General features: G+C 39.2%; 1 protein-coding gene across 50 annotated transcripts in view; it reads left to right on the plus strand.

The window, feature by feature from the left end:
• Nucleotides 1–24,017, plus strand: part of PBRM1 (polybromo 1) — a 144,293-nt gene that overhangs the window by 42,079 nt on the left and 78,197 nt on the right. For 43 of the 50 annotated variants that reach the window (XM_054483905.2, XM_063661081.1, XM_063661083.1 and 40 more), the window contains 6 exons: nt 2,667–2,752; nt 4,122–4,217; nt 5,425–5,516; nt 12,613–12,826; nt 19,949–20,090; nt 21,601–21,698. In XM_054483905.2, the coding sequence (XP_054339880.1) occupies nt 2,667–2,752; nt 4,122–4,217; nt 5,425–5,516; nt 12,613–12,826; nt 19,949–20,090; nt 21,601–21,698 (728 nt within the window). The remainder of the gene's footprint in view (nt 1–2,666; nt 2,753–4,121; nt 4,218–5,424; nt 5,517–12,612; nt 12,827–19,948; nt 20,091–21,600; nt 21,699–24,017) is intronic. The other 7 variants (XM_063661082.1, XM_063661084.1, XM_063661087.1 and 4 more) reach the window with 1 other exon arrangement.

The following is a 24,017-nucleotide window of genomic DNA, read 5'->3' on the forward strand; positions in this document are numbered from 1 at the left end:
TTGTTGTTGAGTTGTAAGAGTTCTTTATATGTTCTGGATATTACACTCTTTTTTTTTTTTTTTTTTTCTTTTTTTTTTTTTCTTTTATTGTAATTATTATTATTATTATTATTATTATACTTTAGGTTTTATGGTACATGTGCCCAATGTGCAGTAAGTTACATATGTATACATGTGCCATGCTGGTGCACTGCACCCACCAACTCGTCATCTAGCATTAGGTATATCTCCCAATGTTATCCCTCCCCCCTCCCCCCAACCCACAACAGTCCCTGAAGTGTGATGTTCCCCTTCCTGTGTCCATGTGTTCTCATTGTTCAATTCCCACCTATGAGTGAGAATATGCGGTGTTTGGTTTTTTGTTCTTGCGACATTATTCACAATAGCAAAGACTTGGAACCAACCCAAATGTCCAACAATGATAGACTGGATTAAGAAAATGTGGCACATCTACACCATGGATATTATACTCTTATCATGTAAATGGTTTGCAAATATTTTCTCCCATTCTCTTGTCTTTTCACTTTTGTGATTGTGTCTGTTGACACACAAAAGTTTTTCATTTCGAAGTTCACTTTATCTATTTTTTTCTTTGGTTGCTAATGCTTAAGTGTCATATCAAACAAATCATTGCCTAATCCAAAATCACAAAGATTTACACCTATGTTTTCTTGTAAGAAGTTTATAGTTTAGCTCTTAACATACTTAGATCTTTGATCCAGTTTGAAGTAATTTTTGTATATGTGAGGTACATGTAAGGTAGGAGTCCAAATTCATTCTTTGATATGAGATATTATCCCAGCACTATATATTGAAAAGATTATTCTTTCCCCATTGAATTGTCTTGGCAACTTTGTTAGAAATCAGTTGACCATAGATGTATGGGTTTATTTCTAGATTCTTGGTTCTATTCCACTCACCTAAATTTCTGTCCTTATGCCAGACCTGGTTAGTTTTGAATCCATTTTTTAGTTAAATATTGACTTATTCCCTGCATTTAAACTTCATAAATATAAAAAGCAATCTGTGTAGTGCAGTACACAATGTAAAATGACTGTTTCATTGCTTTGCAAATTCCATCTTAGAAGTTTTATAGTTCTGTAATGAATAATTGCTTGTAGAAATTTATTGAATTAATCGTGTATCATTGGGAATTTGCCAAAGGAGACTCAGAAAATCTTTTGGGAATAAAGTCATTTAAATTTTCTGAATGCTGACTCAAATACTCAAAATTGTCACTGGTAGTTAATGATAACTTTTATTTTTCATCTTTTAAGAAATTCTGAGAGAAAATTAGGAATGAACTATGAAGTCCTTGTATTCCTAGTCCCTAATAGGACATTTTAATAATATACAGTACTAATTGTTTGTTGTTACAGTTAAGAATTTTACTTTTGGGTCTAATTATTTTTTCTAACATAAGTTTTAAAGAGAAGGGAAACTTAAGCAAGTACATTCATTCTAAACTTGTGTATATAATCTTTAATCTTAGAAGTGCATCTTTATTTTGATTTTTAGGTCAGTGTACACAAGTAGAGTTAATTGTCCGTAGTCCCTCACCTTATCTGCGGTTTTGCTTTCGTATGGTTCTGAGGTCAGAAAATGTTAAATGGAAAATTCCAGAAATAAGCACTTCATAAGTTTAAATTGCACACCATTCTGAGTATTGTGATGAAATTCATGCCATCCACCTCTGTCCTATCTGGTCTCACCTGGGACATGAATCATTCCTTTGTTCAGTCTATCCACACTATATACACCACCTGCCGTTAGTCACTGAGTAGCCATCTCGGTTATCAGCTCGACTGTTGTGGTATTGCAGTGCTTATGTTCAACTAACTTTACTGTACTTAATAATGGCCCCAAAGCACAAGAGTTGTGATGCTGGCAATTCCGGAAGCTTTAAAGTGCTCCCTTTAAGTGAAAAGGTGAAAGTTCTTGACTTAGGGGAAAAAAAAAAAGTATGCTGAGATTGCTAAGATCTACAGTAAGAACAAATCTCCCAGCTGGGCACTGTGGTTTAGGCCTGTAATCCCAGCACTTTGAGAGGCCAAGGCAGGAGCATCACTCGAGGCTAGGGGTTTGAGACCAGCCTGGTCTACATGGTAAGACTCTTGTCTCCACCAAAAAAAAAAAAAAAAGATGAATCTGCTATTCATGAAATTGTAAAGAAGGAAAAAAAAGAAGTTTCTGCTAGTTTTATTGTTGCACCTCAGACTGCAAAAAGTTACAGCCACAGTGCATGAAAAGTGCTTTGTTAATATGGAAAAGGAATTAAATTTGTGGATGGAAGACACCGACAGAAATGTGTTCCAGGTTTGGTACTGTCCAAGGTTTCAGGCATCCACTGGGGGTCTTGGAATGTATCCTCCATGGACAGTGGGGCATTACTGTATTATACCATTAGATCTTTGTCTAAATATTACTTGACTAATCATGAAAGAACTAGGAGGCATTTTGACGTATATTTAATTAGTGACGACTTTATGAAGATAGATATTTCGGAAGCTTGTAGAAATGTTGGAGGATACAGCTTTGTGGGTATTGAATGGAAGTCTGCTCCGAGTGGAAAGAGTGCCATAGAAGGTGTCCATTGCATGAGTTGGGGGCATTAAGCTGTCCTTTTATCTGTTCCTTTTTTAAACCAAGTAATTTTATCTTGACAGGATGCAAATTCAATTAAAAAAATATTTTATATGAAAAAGGCTGAAATTGAACATCATGAAATGGCTAAGTCAAGTCTTCGAATGAGGTAGGTTTAAGAAAATGTCTAGGCTGGGCATGGTGGCTCATGCCTGTAATCTCAGCACTTTGGGAGGCTGAGGTGGGCAGATCATGAGGTCAAGAGATCGAGACCATCCTGGTCAATATGGTGAAACCCCATCTCTACTAAAAATACAAAAATTAGCCAGGCGTGGTGGCATACACCTATAGTCGCAGCTACTCGGGAGGCTGAGGCAGGAGAATTGCTTGAACCCAGGAGGCGGAGGTAACAGTGAGCTGAGACTGCACCACTGCACTCCAGCCTGGTGACAGAGCGAGACTCGGTCTCAAAAAAAAAAAGAAAATGTCTAAAACCCTTATGCCTTTATATTTGCTGAATTTTCTAGGTAGTGAAATCAATAAACATAAACACAGTTTGTGTTGCATTTCAAGGTGATACTTACAGTTAATATTATAATTCTGAAGATAGTAGTAACTCTTAGCCCCTTTGCTGCTGAAGGGCTTCATTTAACAAGAAACATTTTTTAAAACTTTACATCACTATATACTTTGTACAAATATTATTGCTTCGTACAAATATGAATATATATACATATATATGGTGTATATTAATATTACTTAGAATAGATAATAGTATGGTATTTATATATAATATTAGTGGTATATGGTCATATTTTTGGTAAGGCTATTTAGCAGGTATCAGGAGATCCAGTCTCATCCTGGCTTTTCCTTGTACTAGGACTGGGATTTTTTTTTTTTTTTTTGAGACAGAGTCTCACTCTGTTGCCCAAGCTGGAGTGCAGTGGCACAATCTCAGCCCACTGCAACCTCCACCTCCCAGGTTCAAGCAATTCTTTTGCCTTAGCCTCCCAAGTAGCTGGGACTACAGGCACACGCCACCATGCCCGGCTAATCTTTTTGTATTTTTAGTAGAGATGGGGTTTCACTATGTTGGCCAGGCTGGTCTTGAACTCCTGACCTCGTGATCCACCCGCCTCGGCCTCCCAAAGTGCTGGGATTACAGGCGTGAGCCACCGCGCCCGGCCAGGACTGTGATCTTGAACTAGTCTTAGTTCTAGGATTGCATTTCCCCCTACCTGAAATGAGAAGGTTGGGTGACTACTTTCAAAGCTTTCCTCTGGCCTTGACATTGTTTCAGTACCAGGTCCTCTGGTCACTGCAGTGACCAAAAGCTCTCTAGGACCAGCCCTGGTCTGTCCTTCCCTGCAGAGTCCCCAGGGCCTGAAGCAGAGTCTGCTGCATAGTAGAAGTTCAGAAGTATTTTAGCATTTCTTTTTAGAAGAGAAGAAAATGGTTGTGTGTGTGTTTATTTGTTTACCCAGCACTCTTAATTTCAGCTACCAAGTTTCTAAGCTTTTTATCTTATCTCTGGATAGGACTCCATCCAACTTGGCTGCAGCCAGACTGACAGGTCCTTCACACAGTAAAGGCAGCCTTGGTGAAGAGAGAAATCCCACTAGCAAGTATTACCGGTGAGAAAAAGAGTATTTAGTCTGAGAGTTGACCTGTGCTTATAAGGATAGGCATACTAGTATTTGCCCAGTGGCTATCTTGAAGGAATATTTTTGGGTATAGTTTGGTTGTTAATGAAAATCTGTTGTCAAATGGTTTATTTAAAAGATTGAGTTACTAGAGTGGGCACAGTGGCTCACGCCTGTAATCCCAGCCCTTTGGGAGGCTGATGTGGGTGGATCACTTGAAATCAGGTGTTCCAGACCAGCCTGGCCAACATGGTGAAACTCCATCTATACTAAATACTACAAAAATTAGCTGGGTGTGGTGGTGGGTGCCTGTAATCCCAGCTACTTGGGAGGCTGAGGCAGGAGAATCGCTTGAACTCGAGAGGCGGAGTTTGCAGTGAGCCGAGATCGTGGCACAGCACTCCAGCCAGGGCAACAGAGGGAAACTCCATCTCAAAAAAAAAAAAAAAAAAGATTGAATTACTGAAGTAGGCCTTATATCACCTCTCAGACGATGCTTAAGCATCGTTTCTGAGGCAGTGTTTAATATTAGCTACCAATAAAATGTGAGGTTAAATACTAATAGGTTTTTCAAATTCATAATAGAATTTGGGTTTTTTTGTTTGGTTGGTTGGTTGGTTGGTTTTTGGTTTTTTATTTGAGACAAAGTTTGCCCAGGCTGGAGTGCAGTGGCACAATCTCTGCAACCTCTGCCTCCTGGATTCAAGTGATTCGCCTGCCTCAGCCTCCCGAATAGCTGGGATTACAGGTGCCTACTACTACACCCGGCTAATTTTTTGTATTTTTAGTAGAGGCGGAATTTCACCATGTTGGCCAGGCTGGTCTCAAACTCCTGACCTCAGGTGATCCACCCGCCTTGGCCTCCCAAAGTGCTGGGATTACAGGCATGAGCCACCATGCCCAGCCTCATAATAGAATTTGTATTGTAAAATATGAACATCTTAGAGGAGAATTATCAGCAACTGTGACTGAATCCTTATTTTCCACTCCCTCTTTTCTAAGGGGAAAAAAATAGTTTCCTTGGCTAAGATTGATTATGAGGACCATTAAGTACAGAAATAAAACTAAGGAGGCAATTGAATAGAAATTATTTTTCTTTTATCTTAACACTTTGTTAATAGTTCCTGTTCCCTGTAAAGTAACCTAAGTATTATAACATCCTTCCCTGTCTTCTAATTGCTTTTTTTATTTTTTGTAGTAATAAAAGAGCAGTACAAGGAGGTCGTTTATCAGCAATTACAATGGCACTTCAATATGGCTCAGAAAGTGAAGAAGATGCTGCTTTAGCTGGTAGGCATTAGGTTTTGACTAGTGAAATGCCTTCTTAGTGGATCCTTCTGGCTAAATGAAATTGCAGTGATTTTGTTCTGGCCTAGGATTTGCTGGTTTGGGAGGTACATGCTATTTTATTGCATTTGATTGTACTCTGGTTGTCAGACCTATCAAAAGGTTAATGCTTTATCTTGTCTTAAAACTCATATTTGGGTAAATAATACTTCTGCAAAAATAATTGATAGCAGATCCTGGTTTAAAACCTATAATGATAAATAGTGAGTACTAGTAAAAGCATCAGAAAATCTCAGAAATCCACATTCATCTTAGATTTTCAGGCTTTAGCTTATATTTTCAGTATGCGCTAATTTCTTCTTGGCTTGTCTTTCTCTTAAGTTTGATATATTTTCCCCTTTACTGTAGATTTTTGTATGTGTAAAGATAAAATTTGTTTCGTTAAATTATTCTGGTATATTCTTTTCTTTCTTTCTTTTTTTTTTTTTTGAGATGGAGTCTCACTCTGTTGCCCAGGCTGTAGTGCAGTGGTGTGACCTTAGCTCACTGCAACGTCCGCCTCCCAGGTTCAAGCGATTCTCCTGCCTCAGCCTCCTGAGTAACTGGGACTACAGACACACGCCACCACGCCTGGCTAATTTTTGTATTTTTAATAGAGACGGGGTTTTACCATATTGGCCAGGCTGGTCTTGAGCTTCTGTCCTCGTGATCCACCTGCCTCGGCCTCCCAACGTGCTGGGATTACACCACACCTGGCCTCAATTTTATTATTGAATGTTACACAATAGACTTCTCCAGTTGTATCTTGTTTTTAACTAAATCTCTTATAGAAATTTCATAATCACTATAGGCTATTATGTATAAATTTACTTTTTTGAAACATTGATCTACAGAATTAAGTATTTTTTTATTTAAATTGGGCCTGGTCTTATCAAAAATTGAAAATATATTATCTTGTTGTTAGCATTGTTTTTTACTGATTATAAAAGTGACACATGGCCGGGCACAGTGGCTCACACCTGTGATCTCAGCACTTTGGAAGGCTGACGGGGGTGGATCACTTGAGGTCAGGAGTTCAAGACCAGCCTGGCCAACGTGGTGAAACCGTGTCTCTACTAAAAATACAAAAAATTGGCTAGGCATGGTGGAGTGCACCTGTAGTGTCAGCTACTTGGAAAGCTTAGGAAGATCACTTGAACCAAGGAAGTGGAGACTGCAGTAAGCCGAGATCATACCACTGTAGACCAGCCTGGGCAACAGAGCAAGACTCTGTCTTAGAGGAAAAAAAAAAAAAAGGTTATATGGCTGGTTACAAGAGACACATCAAATATAAAAACATAAGAAAATTGAATCTAAAAGGATGGATAAGGCCAGGTGTGGTGACTCACACCCATAATCCCAGCACTTTGGGAGGCCTAGCTGGGAGGATTGCTTGAGCCAGAAGTTCAAGACCAGCCTGGGCAACATGGCAAAACGCTGTCTCTACAAAAAATACAAAATTTATTCAGGCGTGTTGGTGCATGCCTGTAGTCCCAGCTACTTGGGAGGCTGAGATGGGAGGATCCTGAGCCCAGGGAGGTTGAGCCTGAAGTGATCACACCACTCCACTCCAGCCTGGGCAACAGAGTGAGACCCTGTCTCAAAAAATAAATAAAAAATAAAAATAATAAAGTTGGGCTTTTGTCTTGAAAAAAAGAAAAGGATGGCTGAAAGATACACCAGGCAAATAATAACCAGAATAGCTACACTGACTTTGGATAAGATGGACTTTCAAACAGAGATCATTACACAGATAAAAAGGATTACCCAATGATGGTAGAAGGTTAATTTCATCAGCAAGTTAAATTGTAGAAGAGCTCAAAATATGTAAAACAAGCAGATGAAACTTTACAGAGAAATTCAAAACACTACCCTTAGTCTGGGAGCCCTCTTCTCTCAAGAGCTAAACAGAAAACCAGTGAAGATAGAGATTTGAACACACTTCTTCATGTAAGTATTTGTTTCCTATTGCTGCTGACACAGTACCACAACCTTAGTGGCTTAAAACAATGTAGGCTGGTACACTGGCTCACGCCTCTTATCCCAGCAGTTTTAGAGGCTGAGGCAGGAGCATCACTTGAGTCCAGAAGTTTGAGACCAGCCTGCTCAACATAGAAACACCCTGCCTCTACAAAAAAAAAAAATTTTAAGACAGGGTCTCCCTCTGTCACCCAGGCTGGAGCAGTGGCGTGATCTTGGCTCCCTACAACCTCCACCCCTGGGCTCAAGCAATCCTCCCGCCTCAGCCTCCCTAGTAGCTGGGACTGCAGGTACTTGCCACCACACCCAGCTAATTCTACAAGAAAAATTTAAAAATTAGCCGTGTGTAGCTACTCCAGAGGCTGAGATGGGAGGATCACTTGAGCCTGGGAGGTTGAGGCTACAATGAGTCGTGATCCCACCACTGCACTCCAGCCCTGCCTCCAAAAAAAAAAGGAAAGAAAGGAAACCTTTAACAGGAAAGATCAATAAAGTCAAAAGTTATTCTGTTAAAACCCTTAATAAAATAAACAAGTCTGAGGTGAGATTATCAAAAAGGCATAAATAAACAATATTGGCGGGGAGGAGAGCATACAGAGTTTTCAAAAAGAATGTGTGAATAAGGCCAGGTTTGGTGGCTCACGCCTGTAATCCCGGCGCTTTTGGAGCCTGAGGTGGGCAGATCACCTGACGTTGGGAGTTCGAGACCATCCTGGCCAACATGGAGAAACTTTCCCCGTCTCTACTACAAATATATGTGGCATATGCCGGTAATCCCAGCTACTTGGGAGGCTGAGGCAGGAGAATCGTTTGAACCTGAGAGGCGGAGGTTGCTGTGAGCCAAGATTGTGCCATTGCACTCCAGCCTGGGCAACAAGAGCAAAACTTTGTCCCTGCACTCCCCCCATCCCAAAAAAAATGTGAATAACGTTATGCAAATATATTTTAAAATTTAGATGAACAGATTTCTAGAAGATACTTGCCTAAAATGGATTCAAGAATAAAAAGGCTGGCTCACACCTGTAATCCCAACACTTTGGGAGGCAGAGGCAGGAGGATCACTTGAGTCCAAGACCAGCCTGGGCAACATAGCAAGACCTCATCTCTACAAAAAGAAAAAGAAAAATTAGCTGGGCGTGGTGTGGTGCATGTCTGTAGTCCTATCTACTTGGTAGGCTAAGGCAGGAGGATTGCCTGAGCCCAGGAGTTCAAGTTTGCCATAAGCTATGATTATTCCATTACACTCTAGCCTTGGCAACAGAACGAGACTCTGTCTCTTAAAAAAAAAGAGAGAATATGAGGTCAGGAATTTGAGACCAGCCTGACCAACATGGTGAAACCCCGTCTCTACTAAAAATAGAAAAATTAGCCAGGCGTGGTGGTGCACGCCTGTAATCCCAGCTACTCAGGAATTGCTTGAACCCAGGAGGCGGAGGTTGCAGTGAGCTGAGATCACACCATTGCACCCCAGCCTTGGTGACAGAGTGAGACTCCGTCTCAAAAAAAAAAAAAAAAAAAAAAAGAATAAAATGAAATCTTCCCACATAGAAAATACCAGGCCAAACATTTAAGGAATAGAATTTTAAATAAATTCATGCAGAGAATAGAAAAAGAGCTCCGCAGTTCATTCTGTGAATCTAACATAACCTGTGAATCTAATATAACCTAGACATCAAAGCTGAACAAAATATAAGCACACTGTCTAGCAGTGTGTGTAAAAGATAGTATATAATGACACAGTTGGGTTTAGGATTAGAAAAGATAAAAAAAAAAAGTAATCTTTACCACACTAACAAATTATAAGAGTAAAATCATATGATTTGCTCAGCAGATGCATTTGATAATTGTTTCAGTTCCCATTCAAGATAAAAATTATTTGCTAACTAGTAAGAGGGGGGATATTGATATAGAGTATCTCCTTTTTTTCTTTTTTTCTTTTCTCTTGAGATGGAGTTTCGCTGTTGTTGCCCAGGCTGGAGTTCAATGGCGCAATCCCTGCTCACTGCAACCTCTGCCTCCCGGGTTCAAGTGATTCTCCTGCCTCAGCCTCCGAGTAGCTGGGATTATAGGAGCCCGTCACCATGCCTGGCTAATTTTTTTTTTTTTTTTTTTTTTTGGTATTTTTAGTAGAGACATGGTTTCACCATGTTGGCCAGGCTGATCTCGAACTCTTGGTCTCAAATGATCCGCCCACCTCGGCCTCCCAAAGTGCTGGGATTACAAGCATGAGCTACTGCGCCCAGCCTCCTTTTTTTCTTGAGACTGGGTCTTACTGTATCACCCAGGCTGGAGTGCAGTGGCATGACATGATCTCAGCTCACTGCAGCCTCCACCTCCCAGGCCCAAGCAATCTTTCCACATCAGCCTCTGACGTAGCTGGGACCACAGGCACGTGCCACCACACCCAGCAAATTTTTTATATTTGTGATAGAGATGGAATTTTATCATTTTGCCCATACTGATCTCAAACTCCTGAGCTCAAGCAATCTACCCACCTCCGCCTCTCAAATTGTCGGGGTTACATATGTGAGCCACTGTGCCCACCAAGGGTATCTCCATTTTTAATGGAGAAAAGGTAACAGCATTTCCCTTACCAACAGAAACAAGGTAATACTGTTACCTTTGTTGGTCACAGTACTAGCCAGCCTACAGTGACAACAATGAAGGTGTAAGGATCAGAAAAGATGTATAAGGATTACAGTTGACAGTTTTTTTAAAAGATGCCACTTACAGTAGCAACAAAATATATACCTAGGTGTAAATCCAACTGCAGGCTCTTTAGGGGAGAGATCAGAGGTAGTAGAATCAGAAAAGACTAGTTTCAAATTCTTATCTGCTTCTAGCTCCGTGACTCTGGTTCCTAATCCCCTTCAACTGCTTTATGTGGTGGCTGAACTTGTGCAAGTAATTAACCTCATATGCCCAGTTTTCCCATTTGAAAAAGAAATAATACCCATCTTGTGTGTTGGTTTTAGGATTACCTGAGGCTGGTACTTATCAAGCTCTTAACACATAATTAAATTCTTTTTTTTTTTTTTTTTTAAAGGCGGAGTCTCACTCTGTCGCCCAGGCAGGATTACAAGTGTGAGTCACTGCGCCCGGCCTAATTAAATTCTTTTTTTTTTTTTTTTGAGACAGAGTTTCACTCTTTTGCCCAGACTGGAGTACAGTGGTGTAATCTCTGCTTACTACAATCTCCACCTTCCGGTTTCAAGTGATTCTCCTGCCTCAGCCTCCCAAGTAGCTGGGATTACAGTCACCTGCCACCACACCCGGCTAATTTTTTTTAGTTTTAGTAGAAACAGGGTTTCACCATGTTGGCCAGGCTGGTCTTGAACTACTGACCTCATGATTTGCCTTGGCCTCCCAAAGTGCTGGGATTACAGGCATGAGCCACCGTGCCCAGCCTAAATTCTTAATAAATGATTATTGTTCTTACCTGGGAGTACATAGCAACTATATGTTTATTCTGATCCATCAAGAAAAATTTAAATTATGGTCCTTACACACTGTTTAGGAGTTTGGGGAAATGAGCAACATATTTTTTATTTTTATAAAAATAATTACGTTTTGTTTGCTTTGGTGTTTTTATGATTTGCTTCTACCTAAAAATTCCCTCAGCAAGGGAATACTCCTCAGGGATGTTTTAAATCAGTGGGCAAAGTCACAGAGATTTAAGGCTAAATTATGTCTGATAGAATCAGCCAAATCTAGGCTGGGCGTGGTGGCTCACACCTGTAATCCCAGCACTTCGGGAGGCCGAGGCGGGCAGATCACGAGGTCAGGAAATCGAGACCATCCTGGCTAATATGGTGAAACCCCGTCTCTACTAAAAATACAAAATAACCAAATTAGCCAGGCGTGGTGGCACGTGCCTGTAGTCCCAGCTACTCAGGAGGCTGAGGCAGGAGAATCATTTGAACTCAGGAGGCGGAGGTTGCAGTGAGCCGAGATCGCGCCACTGCACTCCAGCCTGGCGACAGAGTGAGACCCCGTCTCAAAAATAAATAAATAAACAAATAAATAAATAAATAAAAAAGAATCAGCCCAATCTAAATTTATGCTATCCTAAACTTCATGTTACTGTTTTAGTTCTGGGATCTCTGAATGGTTACTTGCTCCTTTTGACCAAGCACAGCAAACAGTCTCTGAAGAAAGCACATTTCAAAAAGAAACTATTTTGCAACCTTTAAAACTAGTGTACTTTTACTATTTAATATTCTATTTCTATGTAATATTTCTCTAAACATGCAATTATGTTAAGCATTTTTAGCATTATCTTTAATAAACATTAGAGAGGTTTTTTTGTTTTTGTTTTTGTTTTTGTTTTTGAGATGGAGTCTTGGTCTGTCACCCAGGCTGGAGTATAGTGGTGTGATCTCTGCTCACTGCAACCTCCACCTCCTGGGTTCAAGCAATTCTTCTGCCTCAGCCTCCTGAGTAGCTGGGATTACAGGTGCATGCCACCATGCCCAGCTAATTTTTGTATTTTTAGTAGAGACGGGGTTTCACCATGTTGGCCAGGCTGGTCTCGAACTCCTGACCTTGTGATTCACCCACTTTGGCCTCTCAAAGTGCTGGGATTACAGGTGTGAGCCATCACACCCGGCCTTAGAGACAATTTTTTTAAAGTAATTATTCCCTTTATCTTAGGATTTTTTTAAAAAAGGGCGAGGCATGGTGGCTCACACCTGTAATCCCAGCACTTTAGGAGGCTGAGGCTGGCAGATTGCCTAAGCTCAGGAGCTTGAGACCAGTCTGGGCAAGATGACGAAACCCCATCTCTACTGAAAAATCCAAAAATTAGCTGGGTGTGATGGTGTGTGCCTGTCTTCTTAGCTACTCGGGAGACTGATCTGGGAGAATTTCTTGAGTCCCAGAGGCAGAGACTGCAGGGAGCCAAGATCGTGCCCTTGCACTCCAGCCTGGGTGACAAAGCCAGACCCTGTCTCAAAAATAATAGTAATAATAATTTTCAAATATATTTAGTTCAATCTGGAAGGTTGTTAAATGAACTTTAAAGTATGGTTCTTTCTTTGTCTCATTCGTCCCTTTATAAATACTTTTTTTGTCTTTCCAGCTGCACGTTATGAAGAGGGAGAGTCAGAAGCAGAAAGCATCACTTCCTTTATGGATGTTTCAAATCCTTTTTATCAGCTTTATGACACAGTTAGGAGTTGTCGGAATAACCAAGGGCAGCTAATAGCTGAACCTTTTTTCCATTTGCCTTCAAAGAAAAAATACCCTGATTATTACCAGCAAATTAAAATGCCCATATCACTACAACAGATCCGGTAAGATGTCTTCTACATTATTCAGTATAATTTTATTTTGTTGTGGTTGAGCCTGCACATAATGTATTCCTTCCTAAAATGGATAAGGATATTAAAGGTAAAAATGGTGTTTTTTTTTTTTAACCTCAAATTTTAACTGATCATTACCTTTTTTTTTTTGAAGCAGAGTCTCACTCTGTTGCCAGACTGGAGTGCAGTGGCGTGATCTCGGCTCACTGCAACCTCCGCCTCCTGGGTTCAGGCAATTCTCTTGCCTCAGCCTCCTGAGTAGCTGGGACTACAGGTGCGCACCACCACACCCAGTTAATTTTTGTATTTTTATTAGAGACTGGGTTTCACCACTTTGGCCAGGATGGTCTCGATCTCCTGACCTCATGATCTGCCCACCTCGGCCTCCCAAAGTGCTGGGATTACAGGTGTGAGCCTCTGCACCCAGCCTTAACTGTTCATTATCTTATAACTGAGCAAAGTACAAAAATCTTTCAGCCTACATCTTTTATTAATATTTTAATTATGACAGTTAATCTGTATTTAAGTTATGTATCTATAGTTGAAGCCCCAGGATAAGCATAGTCAGTTCCTGGAGAATTCATTAACTAAAACCATACCAGAAAGATGATTCATCTTGTTCTCTTTTTTCTGTTTAGAAAATGTTAAAGTGATCATTGGGCTACCAGACAGAATACTTAAATCACAATAGTATCATTAAAAATAGTAGGACGTCTCAACCACAAAAAAACAACCCAATTCAGAAATGGGCAAAGGACTTGAATGGACCTTTCTCCAAGGAAAATATACAGGTGGCTAATAAGCACATGAAAAGATGCTCAGCATCACTAATTATTAGGAAAATGCAGTTCAAAACTATTGTGTGATACCACTTCACACTCATTCGGACGGTTACTTTAAAAGAATAATAATAATAGTTACTGGTGTGTATGTGGAGAAATTGGAACCTCTGTGCAGATAGTGGGAATGTAAAATGGTATAGATGCTGTGGAAAACAGCGTGGCAGTTCCTCAAAAAATTAAACATAGAATTACCATGTGATTAAGAAATTCCATTTTGCATATGTACCCCAAAGAAGTGAAAGCAGGGTCTCAAAGAGGTATTTGTAAACCTATGTTCACAGCAGCAGCATTCACAATAGCTAAAACATGGAAGCAATTCAAGTATCCCTCAAGAGATGAGGGGATACGCAAAATGGTGTGTACATACAATGGAATATTATTCAGCCTTTAAAAGAAATTTTGAAATGCTCTAACATGGATGAAGCTTGAGGACATTATGCTAAGTGAAATAACCCAGTCACAAAAGACAAATACTGTATGATTCTATTGATATGAGTATAGGTGTAGTCAGAAGTCATAGAGACATAGACACTGATCCAGAACATTAAAAAAAAAAAAAAAATCAGAGACAAAGTAGAATGATAGTTGCCAGGGACTAGGGGAAGAGGGAAACAGGAAGTTACTGTTTAATGGGTATAGAGTGTCAGTCTTACAAAATGGAAAGAGTTCTAGAGATGGATGGTCATATTAATTGCATAGCATTATGGAAGTATTTTATACTACTAAACTGTACACTTAAAAATGGTCAAGGTTTTCTAGTTTATTTGCGTAGAGGTGTTTGTAATATTCTCTGATGGTAGTTTGTATTTCTGTGGGATCAGTGGTGATATCCCCTTTATCATTTTTTATTGCATCTATTTGATTCTTCTCTCTTTTTTTCTTTATTAATCTTGCTAGTGGTCTATCAATTTTGTTGATCCTCTCAAAAAACCAGCTCCTGGATTCATTTATTTTTTGAAGGGTTTTTTGTGTCTCTATTTCCTTCAGTTCTGCTCTGATTTTAGTTATTTCTTGCCTTCTGCTAGCTTTTGAATGTGTTTGCTCTTGCTTTTCTAGTTCTTTTAATTGTGATGTTAGGGTGTCAATTTTGGATCTTTCCTGCTTTCTCTTGTGGGCATTTAGTGCTATAAATTTCCCTCTACACACTGCTTTGAACCTAGGCATTACCATTCAGGACATAGGCATGGGCAAGGACTTCATGTCTAAAACACCAAAAGCAATGGCAACAAAAGCCAAAATTGACAAATGGGATCTAATTAAACTAAAGAGCTTCTGCACAGCAAAAGAAACTACCATCAGAGTGAACAGGCAACCTACAAAATGGGAGAAAATTTTCGCAACCTACTCATCTGACAAAGGGCTAATATCCAGAATCTACAATGAACTCCAACAAATTTACAAGAAAAAAACAAACAACCCCATCAAAAAGTGGGCAAAGGACATGAACAGACACTTCTCAAAAGAAGACATTTATGCAGCCAAAAAACACATGAAAAAATGCTCACCATCACTGGCCATCAGAGAAATGCAAATCAAAACCACAGTGAGATACCATCTCACACCAGTTAGAATGGCAATCATTAAAAAGTCAGGAAACAACAGGTGCTGGAGAGGATGTGGAGAAATAGGAACACTTTTACACTGTTGGTGGGACTGTAAACTAGTTCAACCCTTGTGGAAGTCAGTGTGGCGATTCCTCAGGGATCTAGAACTAGAAATTCCATTTGACCCAGCCATCCCATTATTGGGTATATACCCAAAGGACTATAAATCATGCTGCTATAAAGACACATGCACACGTATGTTTATTGCGGCATTATTCACAATAGCAAAGACTTGGAACCAACCCAAATGTCCAACAATGATAGACTGGATTAAGAAAATGTGGCACATATACACCATGGAATACTATGCAGCCATAAAAAATGATGAGTTCACGTCCTTTGTAGGGACATGGATGAAATTGGAAATCATCATTCTCAGTAAACTATCGCAAGAACAAAAAACCAAACACCGCATATTCTCACTCATAGGTGAGAATTGAACAATGAGAACACATGGACACAGGAAGGGGAACATCACACTTCGGGGACTGTTGTGGGGTGGGGGGAGGGGGGAGGGATAGCATTGGGAGATATACCTAATGCTAGATGACGAGTTGGTGGGTGCAGCGCACCAGCATGGCACATGTATACATATGTAACTTACCTGCACGTTGCGCACATGTACCATAGAGCCTAAAGTATAATAATAATAATAATAATAATAATAATAAAAAAAGAAAAAAAAAAAATGGTCAAGGTAGGCTGGGTGCAGAGGCTCACACCTATAATCCCAGCACTTTGGTTAGCCAAGGTGGGCAAATCACTTGAGGTCAGGAGTTTGAGATTAGCCTGGCAAACATTGTGAAACCCCGTGTCCATTAAAAGTACAAAAATTAGCCAGGCGTAGTGGCAGGAGCCAGTAATTCTAGCTACTCGGGCAGCTGAGGTAGGAGAATTGCTTGAACCGGGAAGGCGGAGGTTGCATTGCAGTGAGCCTAGGTCGCACCACTGCACTCCAGCCTGGATGACAGAGTGAGACTCCATCTCTTAAAAAAAAAAAAAGGTCAAGGTGGTAAATATTGTGTTATACCAAAATTTTTCAAATTGGGGGGGAAAAGTAACCTATTCTTCAGTGCCCATTTTCTATCCATACCTCCCAATATCAAATTTGCTTTATTCTTTTTGTTAAAGAGACAGGGTCTCTGCTCTGTTGCGTAAGCTGGCATGATCAACTCGAACCTCTGGGCTCAAGGGATCCTTCTGCCTCAGCCTCCCAAGTAGCTGGGACCACAGACACATGCCACCATGCCCAGCTAATTTTTTTTAATGTTTTTGTGGAGACCGAGTCTTGCTTGTTGCCCAGGTCTTGAATTTCTGGCCTTAAATAATCCTCTCACCTCAGCCTCCCAAAATATTGGGATTACAGGTGTGAGCCACCATACCTGGCCTTTTAAGATCTCTTCTGTGAAAGCTAAAAAAAATCCATAATATCATGGAGTATATTTTTGGAGTCTGTATGATATCTCTGAAAGTCAAAGCTCCTGATTTCCAGACAGACACAAAATTCATGAGCTTTTAATTTACTTTTAAATAGATCCTGACCTAATTTCTGTTTCTGTAAAAACAGCAGGGTCTCAAAGAGGTATTTGTAAACCTGTGTTCACAGCAGCAGCATTCACAATAGCTAAAATTTCTGTTTCTGTAAAAAGCAGAACAGGTAACCATTCCCAAAGAATCATAAAAATTCAAAACATTCAAAAGAATAAATAAGGAAAGTTAACCAAAAATCTTAAGTTGGAATCAAATGAATGTGTTCAAAATTACTTGGTTTGCCTTCCATCTTTTAATCAGTCTCTGCGAATTTTGATATTACCTGTACATTCCAAGCTCCTTTCTTACATTACAAATTTTCAAAGATATGTATTGCTTTCAGGAAATCAATAAAAATTCTTAGACTTTTTTGATATAAAGAACAGAAAAACAGTTTAATTGGTCCCACTGTGCCTTGTTTATTTAAATTAAAAATAAACTTAAAAATATCAAAAGTTGGCCAGGTGAGGTGGCTCACATCTGTAATCCCAGCACTTTGGGAGGCTGATGCGGGAGGATCGCTTGAACGTGGGAGATGGAGGTTGCAGTGAGCCAAGATCGTGCCGCTGCATTCCAGCCTGGGTAACAGAGTAAGACCCTGTCTCAACAAAAAGGAAGAAGTAATATTATAAAATATGATGCTTTATAACAGAATACCCAGATAGAGTCAAGAAGCAGATAAAACTACCTTAGCTAAGTAACAGTAAGTTGGCTTCATGGCAGATATTTAAGCTTCCAAATAGTAGGAATTAAAATTCTTGTGCTTGCTGGATTCTAGGAAATAAGGCTGGCTAACAAAGTATGTTTCATGCTTTTGCATTTGTAACTTTTGTTTTCACCATTTGATCAGTAATAATTTTTTTTTTTTTTTTAATAGAGACAAGGTTTTGCCATATTGCCCAGGCTGGCCTCAAACTCCTGAGCTCAAGCAATCTGCCGGCCTTGACCTCCCAAAAGTGCTGGGATTACAGGCGTGAGTCACCACGCCTGGCCTTGATCAGTAGGATTTATGGTGCTTTTATTTAATCCAGACTTTGGAGGTCCTGTATACAAGTAGGATACAGAAAATTAGTTTTTTTGGTCTTATTAAAATAACATGGAAATTAAGACTGACATTCATTAAGGAAATAGCCTAGAAATATGTCTTTTATATTCTTTGCATTGGGAAAAGATAGTGATAGTCTTGCAGATGTTAAGAAGTTCCCTGTCCAAAATTTTGAACAATTTTTGTTCTTGGTTTCCTTTCTCCTTCATTATTATTTTTTAATTATTTAAATAGTCTTATTACAGTAGCTTAGTTCAAAAGAAAACAAATTCTTAGCCAGCTCAGTCCCCTGCCAACACAGCCTTCTTCCAAGTTGAAATTTTCTAGTATAAACTTTGCTTTAAGTCAGTAATATCTCCCCTCCCCTTTCTAATTTATAATGGCAATTGTGCGGCACACAGGGGAGAGTAAGGAATAGGGAAGTTGCTGCAGCCCAGCGCACTAAAGTTCTGAAGGGCCAACTATTATGTCTAATACTGCTGCCTTCCGCGGATTGTGAGCCAGTGGTGCCTGACAGGAGCCTTACTGTGCCTATGATCCCTTCCATTGTGGTCTACAGAGCAACAGGGAGGTCTAGGGGCAGTGCTATTCAACAGAACTTTCTGCGATGATGAAAATGTTTTGTTATCAATATTCCAATGTGATAGTCACTAGTCACATGTGGCTATTGAGCACTTGAAATGTGGCTAGTGCAATTAAGGAATTAGATTTTAAGTTTTATTTAATTTTAATTTAAATAGCCACACATGGCTAGTGGCTACTATATTGTACAGTGTACCCCTAGGAAGATCTGTTGGTAGAAGGAAGATAGTTGAGTTTCCCCAAAAGCAACAAAAATGGAAGAGTAAGCAGGAACTAGATAGTGTAGACTCCATATGCTACCTTCTGCTGTACTGGGATTTGTCCCCCCTATTTTTTTTTTCTTTTTCCTCCCCCACTACCCTTGATTAATAATAATCTGATAAATATCTGCAGGTTTATTATTCGTTGCCTTTTGCAAGTTTGGGTTTTCTGTCTATTTGAGGGTGTTGAGAACATCTAGCGCTCCACCCTTTGAGTTGACGGGAACAAGTCTGAGGCTGTAATTTGAACTCTAGGTGCTAGCTACACAACCTGGTACTGAGAGCTGAATTTGTGCTTAGTTGTTGTTTGCTTCATCACAGAGATGTTCTCTAATATTCATCTGTTGGATGCACAACACAGAATCTGAATATGATTTTGGTAAATTTTAAATAAAACTTTACATGCAGATGCCATTCTAAGAGAAAATTCATTTATTCTGTGAAGCTGTTTATACATATTATTGTTAACTGTCTTTGTGATTTTGATGGTTAACATGCAAATGCTACAGTCAAAAGATTTAAAGTCTGTCCTGTCTAAATCCATATAGTGTTACAGCAAATAGTGACTCTACTTTGTACAAAGTACATAAGGGCTTTATGATAGTTGATACAATAATAATGATTGTGTTTAAGGGAGATACTTGAAATCTTAAGACTTTTAAGTAAAAATCCCAACTTTAAGCTGCCAATTTATTATGTGTTTATATTGCAATAATAGAAGTGAATGGACTCTGATATATCTATCTCTCTTTTACCATCATAAGACCACTCTTTATTGTTTATAAATACTTTGCACTGTCAGTACTGTCTCTTTAGCCCTTATGAACTAGAATGGCCTTTTGTTTTCAGAAATGGGTAGATCACCATGATTCTTCATTGAGGTCACTTAAAACCTCCCTAATTTTTGTTCCTTCATAAGGTTCGCTTATTAACTATTAGGATTTTTCCATTAGGGTTTTTTCCAAGTAGAATATTTGCTTTGTAATTGTCTTCTTTACTAGGTCTTCTTATTATTTCTTATAGTGTTTTAGTTTATTCTTTTGGATTTTCAAGTAAACTGTCATATTACCTTAATGTAATGGTGCTTTTGCCTCTTACTTTGTATCTCGAAAGTCATTTTTAAGTTCCTAATCAGTATTACCAGTAAAGATACCATCTAGTGCTTGTCAAGATTTTGCATTGGACTTTCAGGAAGAATGTTTCATAATTTTCATGACAGAAAATTCTAGCAATTTCTTTGTCTTTCACAGAACAAAGCTGAAGAATCAAGAATATGAAACTTTAGATCATTTGGAGTGTGATCTGAATTTAATGTTTGAAAATGCCAAACGCTATAATGTGCCCAATTCAGCCATCTACAAGCGAGTTCTAAAATTGCAGCAAGTTATGCAGGTGTGATTTATTGTTTTTGCTGAGTTTGTTGTGTATATGATTAAAATAATTTTGCATGTTTTGAGTGTGTTCTAGTAAGATGTGTGATCCCCCCAACCCTCAGCAGTAATATTACATCATTTGGCTGGGTGCGGTGGCTCACACCTGTAATCTCAGCACTTTGGGAGGCCAAGGTGAGAGAATCACTTGAGCTCAGGAGTTCAAGACCAGCTTGGGCAACATAGCAAGACCCCCATCTCTACAAAAACTGCAAAAATTAGCCGGTCCTGATGGTACATGCCTGTAGTCCCAGCTACTCAGGAGGCTGTGGTGGGAGGATTGCTTGAGCCTGGGAGGTGGAGGTTGCAGTGAGCTGAGATTGTGCCACTGCACTTCAGCTTGGGCAACCAAGTGAGACCCTGTCTCAAACAAACAATATATCTTATATATATATAAAATATGTATTTTATATATTATACTTACATGTTATATATTTATTATGTATTTCATCCACAAGTACTGCTGAATATTTTTTTGGAGTTGTCATAGCCATATAGAGTAGAAATAATAATTGAGATGGGGTTAGCCTTCTGATGGGTGGAAGCAGGGATTGGTCCCTGTATAGTAATTTTGGGATTCTCATGAAGTCACCCTGCAATCACCGATGACATTCCATCATTTAGATTTTATTCCTTTGGTTCTAGACTTTGTTAAAGTAGGGCTGATTATATGAGAAAGGACATCTGAAAGTGAATTAATCTTTGTATATTGTCTATGAATTTATCAGATCCTCTCTGAGAACCCTTGGAAGGACGTCTCAGGTCATGGTTCATCTAGGGGTTTTAAGATGAAAAGGTAGATATGAAATACAAATTGGGTCTGTCTGACAGTTTTTGGTAGAATCTTTCTGGAAAGGCAAATCTCTGAACAAGGAAGCAAGAAAGGCAATTTTAGATCACCCATAGAATCTTCATTTTATATGATTAACACTGAACCTTAGTGCTAAGACTTTCAGGTATTACCTTTTTAGTACTCTGTACATTCCCTAAGCCTGCTGTGCTTCGACTTTCAGCTCTGTTTGGCAGAAGGCCTTTAAAAATGCATGTGTTGAAAAGTAGATCTTCTTTCACTTCTTGCATTAAACTTTATTCTTAGCCACACTGCCCCTTAGAAGTCAGGAGTACCAAAGGCCCTCTTTGAGTTGGTTTTACTTAAGTAGGACAACCAGAGCAGGATGCTTCTGCAGCTTGCCTCAGTGCTTTTAACCAGTTAGCACCCATTATAGTCGTACATGCTCTGGCTGGTATTGACTCCTCAACCCTGTAGATCCATTTTTTAACCTACTCTTTTTGTCATGCAGGCTTTTGTTAAAATTGGTTGCTGAAGATGTTTAATGACTCTTTCATTTTATACATCCTGCATGTGATTGTATTTTTCTGAGTGAATCTGATATGTCTAGCTGTTTAACATTCATATATTCAGAGGAGTGTTTGGCACATGAGCTCAACTCCTGAGATCTGCTCTGTTTTAGGCAAAGAAGAAAGAGCTTGCCAGGAGAGACGATATCGAGGACGGAGACAGCATGATCTCTTCAGCCACCTCTGATACTGGTAGTGCCAAAAGAAAAAGGTATATACCTTCTTATAGCTGGGGACATCTCAGTTCCTATTAATTTTGTTTTAGATAAGTGAAGAAAATATATATTTTTTTAAGCTATCAAGTTGTAAGCTTTAAATAAATGGTAATGTGTTCTCTTTTAAAATTCATTTGCAATTGGATGATTAGCTTTTTTTTGTAAAAGTGCCATGTTACTTTTAGATGACCCAGATGAAAATGACTACTACATATATAGCTTGGCAAAACATGTTATTCTGTTTGCCCTCTGGGTTGTTTTTTTTTTAATGTGGCATTTTAAGAATGCCACTTAAATCTAACGTGGGTAATTTCTACATGGTGAATTACAACGATGCAATTTGAATTAGGAAAGGTAAGGAGAAATTTGATACTACCACTGCAGTGAGGTATGTCATTGGTCCTACCCTTTGTTTGTCCTTGTTCACCTCATCTTTATTTGCCATTTTAAGAATGTCAGATTATAAAATAACAAATCATAACTTCTTATAGCTCATAAAATGTTGAGCTAGATTTTTGGGTTTTTTTTCCTATCTAACCTTTCTCTCAACTTCCCTAACCTTTTCTCCTTTTCACGGGTTTTGTGGAAGGGGATCTTACTGTGAGATTCCGAAGCTGAGATCCTATAAGGAATTTTGCAATATTATCTCTTGCCATGCAAAGTTTCTCTCGCCTGATCATTGTGGAACACTATGTTGTCCTTTAATCATGACTGCCTCACCATCTTTGCAGCAACAGTCAATCCAGGGAAGATACCTTCAATAAGGAATAAGCTAATCACTAATAGCAAGGCTTGGCAGATTCAAAGTTGAATGAAGTCTTTAGTAACTGTTGACACAGTCTGTACATGCATTAAGAGATCCACTAAGAAGAATTTCAAAAGTAGTTTAGAAAAGAGAAGCTGTCCTGCTTTCCTTCTTATAGATAGCATTGTGGAGAATTTTTTAAGCTTTACCATGGTAACTAAATTGATTGATATACCCTGAGATGTGAGTCTCCTCCCTTACTGGCCTACGAATTTCATCTTCCAAGTTCTTAGTTGCTTGTTATACCAGGGACAATGGAGGAAAAGTGTGAAACCAGATCAAAGACATCAAATCAAGAACAACTTTGAATGTAATTATGTAACTCTACTGCAGCATCACCTGTGTTTTCCAGATCAGTCACCTATCAAAGATAAAAACTTATCAGGCAAAAGAAGGTAATGGAGGCAAAAGTGATGGTACAATTAGTGCCAACACTGGATGAAAAAAAAGATCTTAAATTAGTTGAGTATTAAGAAAACAGTTCCAACGAAGCATTAGCCCAGGCCAGATACTCGAAAATTACATATCTCTGTGGCTAGTAGTCTGTGGGACACCCAAATAAGCTGAAGTTTTTGGCCAGGCACAGTGGCACACGCCTGTAATCCCAGCATTTTGGGAGGCCGAGGCAGGTGGATCACTTGAAGTCAGGAGTTTGAGACCAGCCTGGACAACGTGGTGAAACCTCATCTCTACTAAAAATCCAAAAAAATTAGCCAGGCGTGGTGGTGGGCGCCTGTAATCCCAGCTACTCGGGAGGCTGAGGCAGGAGAATCGCTTGAACCTGGGAAGTAGAGGTTGCAGTGAGCCGAAATTGTGCCATTGCACTCCAGCCTGGGCGACAAGAGCAAAACTCTGTCTCAAAAAAAAAAAAAAAAAAAAAAAGTTAAGCATTATGTTCTTAAAATAATAAAAAAAAATCTTACTTCAGACAAAAAGTCTCTTTACAAACAGGTTTCCTAGGAAGTGTTTTGTACAAATGAAGTGAAAAACACACATAAAAGAACAATATAAATCATCCACTAAAAATATAAAAGAATTAATCTGAGTTTGAAATGTAGACATGAGTGGACGTTAAAAGATTGGAAGGATTGAGTCTTATACTTTGGACTATGAAAAAGGAAATAACATGATCAGTTATGTTGAGAGGTTTTGGTAATAAGAGATTTCTTCAGAAGTGAGGCAGACAGTAGCCTAGAAAATTAAGCTAATCTTGGCCACAGAAGTCAGGGCTAAGTTTTCCAAGTACCACTTGACTTGGCTTCTAAGTGCTGTGTATGATTCTGCCTTCGCCTTTTTTTTAATACCAAAGAATGTGAGAAAAATTGATTGTGGGTATATTCTCTTCATTCTGGGGGTGCATTCTTTCTGCCAACATCTGTCTTCTTTGTTGAAATGTTTCAAATATTGTCTTTGGTACTTTGGACTGAATAATCTTTTTCTTCAACCATACATGGTTTGTACATGACCCTCCAATGTTGCTTGTTTTGTTTCTCTTTACATGTAATGTTTG

This window comes from Pongo pygmaeus, chromosome 2, assembly GCF_028885625.2.
Source record: "Pongo pygmaeus isolate AG05252 chromosome 2, NHGRI_mPonPyg2-v2.0_pri, whole genome shotgun sequence".
In the NCBI taxonomy this organism is placed as follows: domain Eukaryota; kingdom Metazoa; phylum Chordata; class Mammalia; order Primates; family Hominidae; genus Pongo; species Pongo pygmaeus.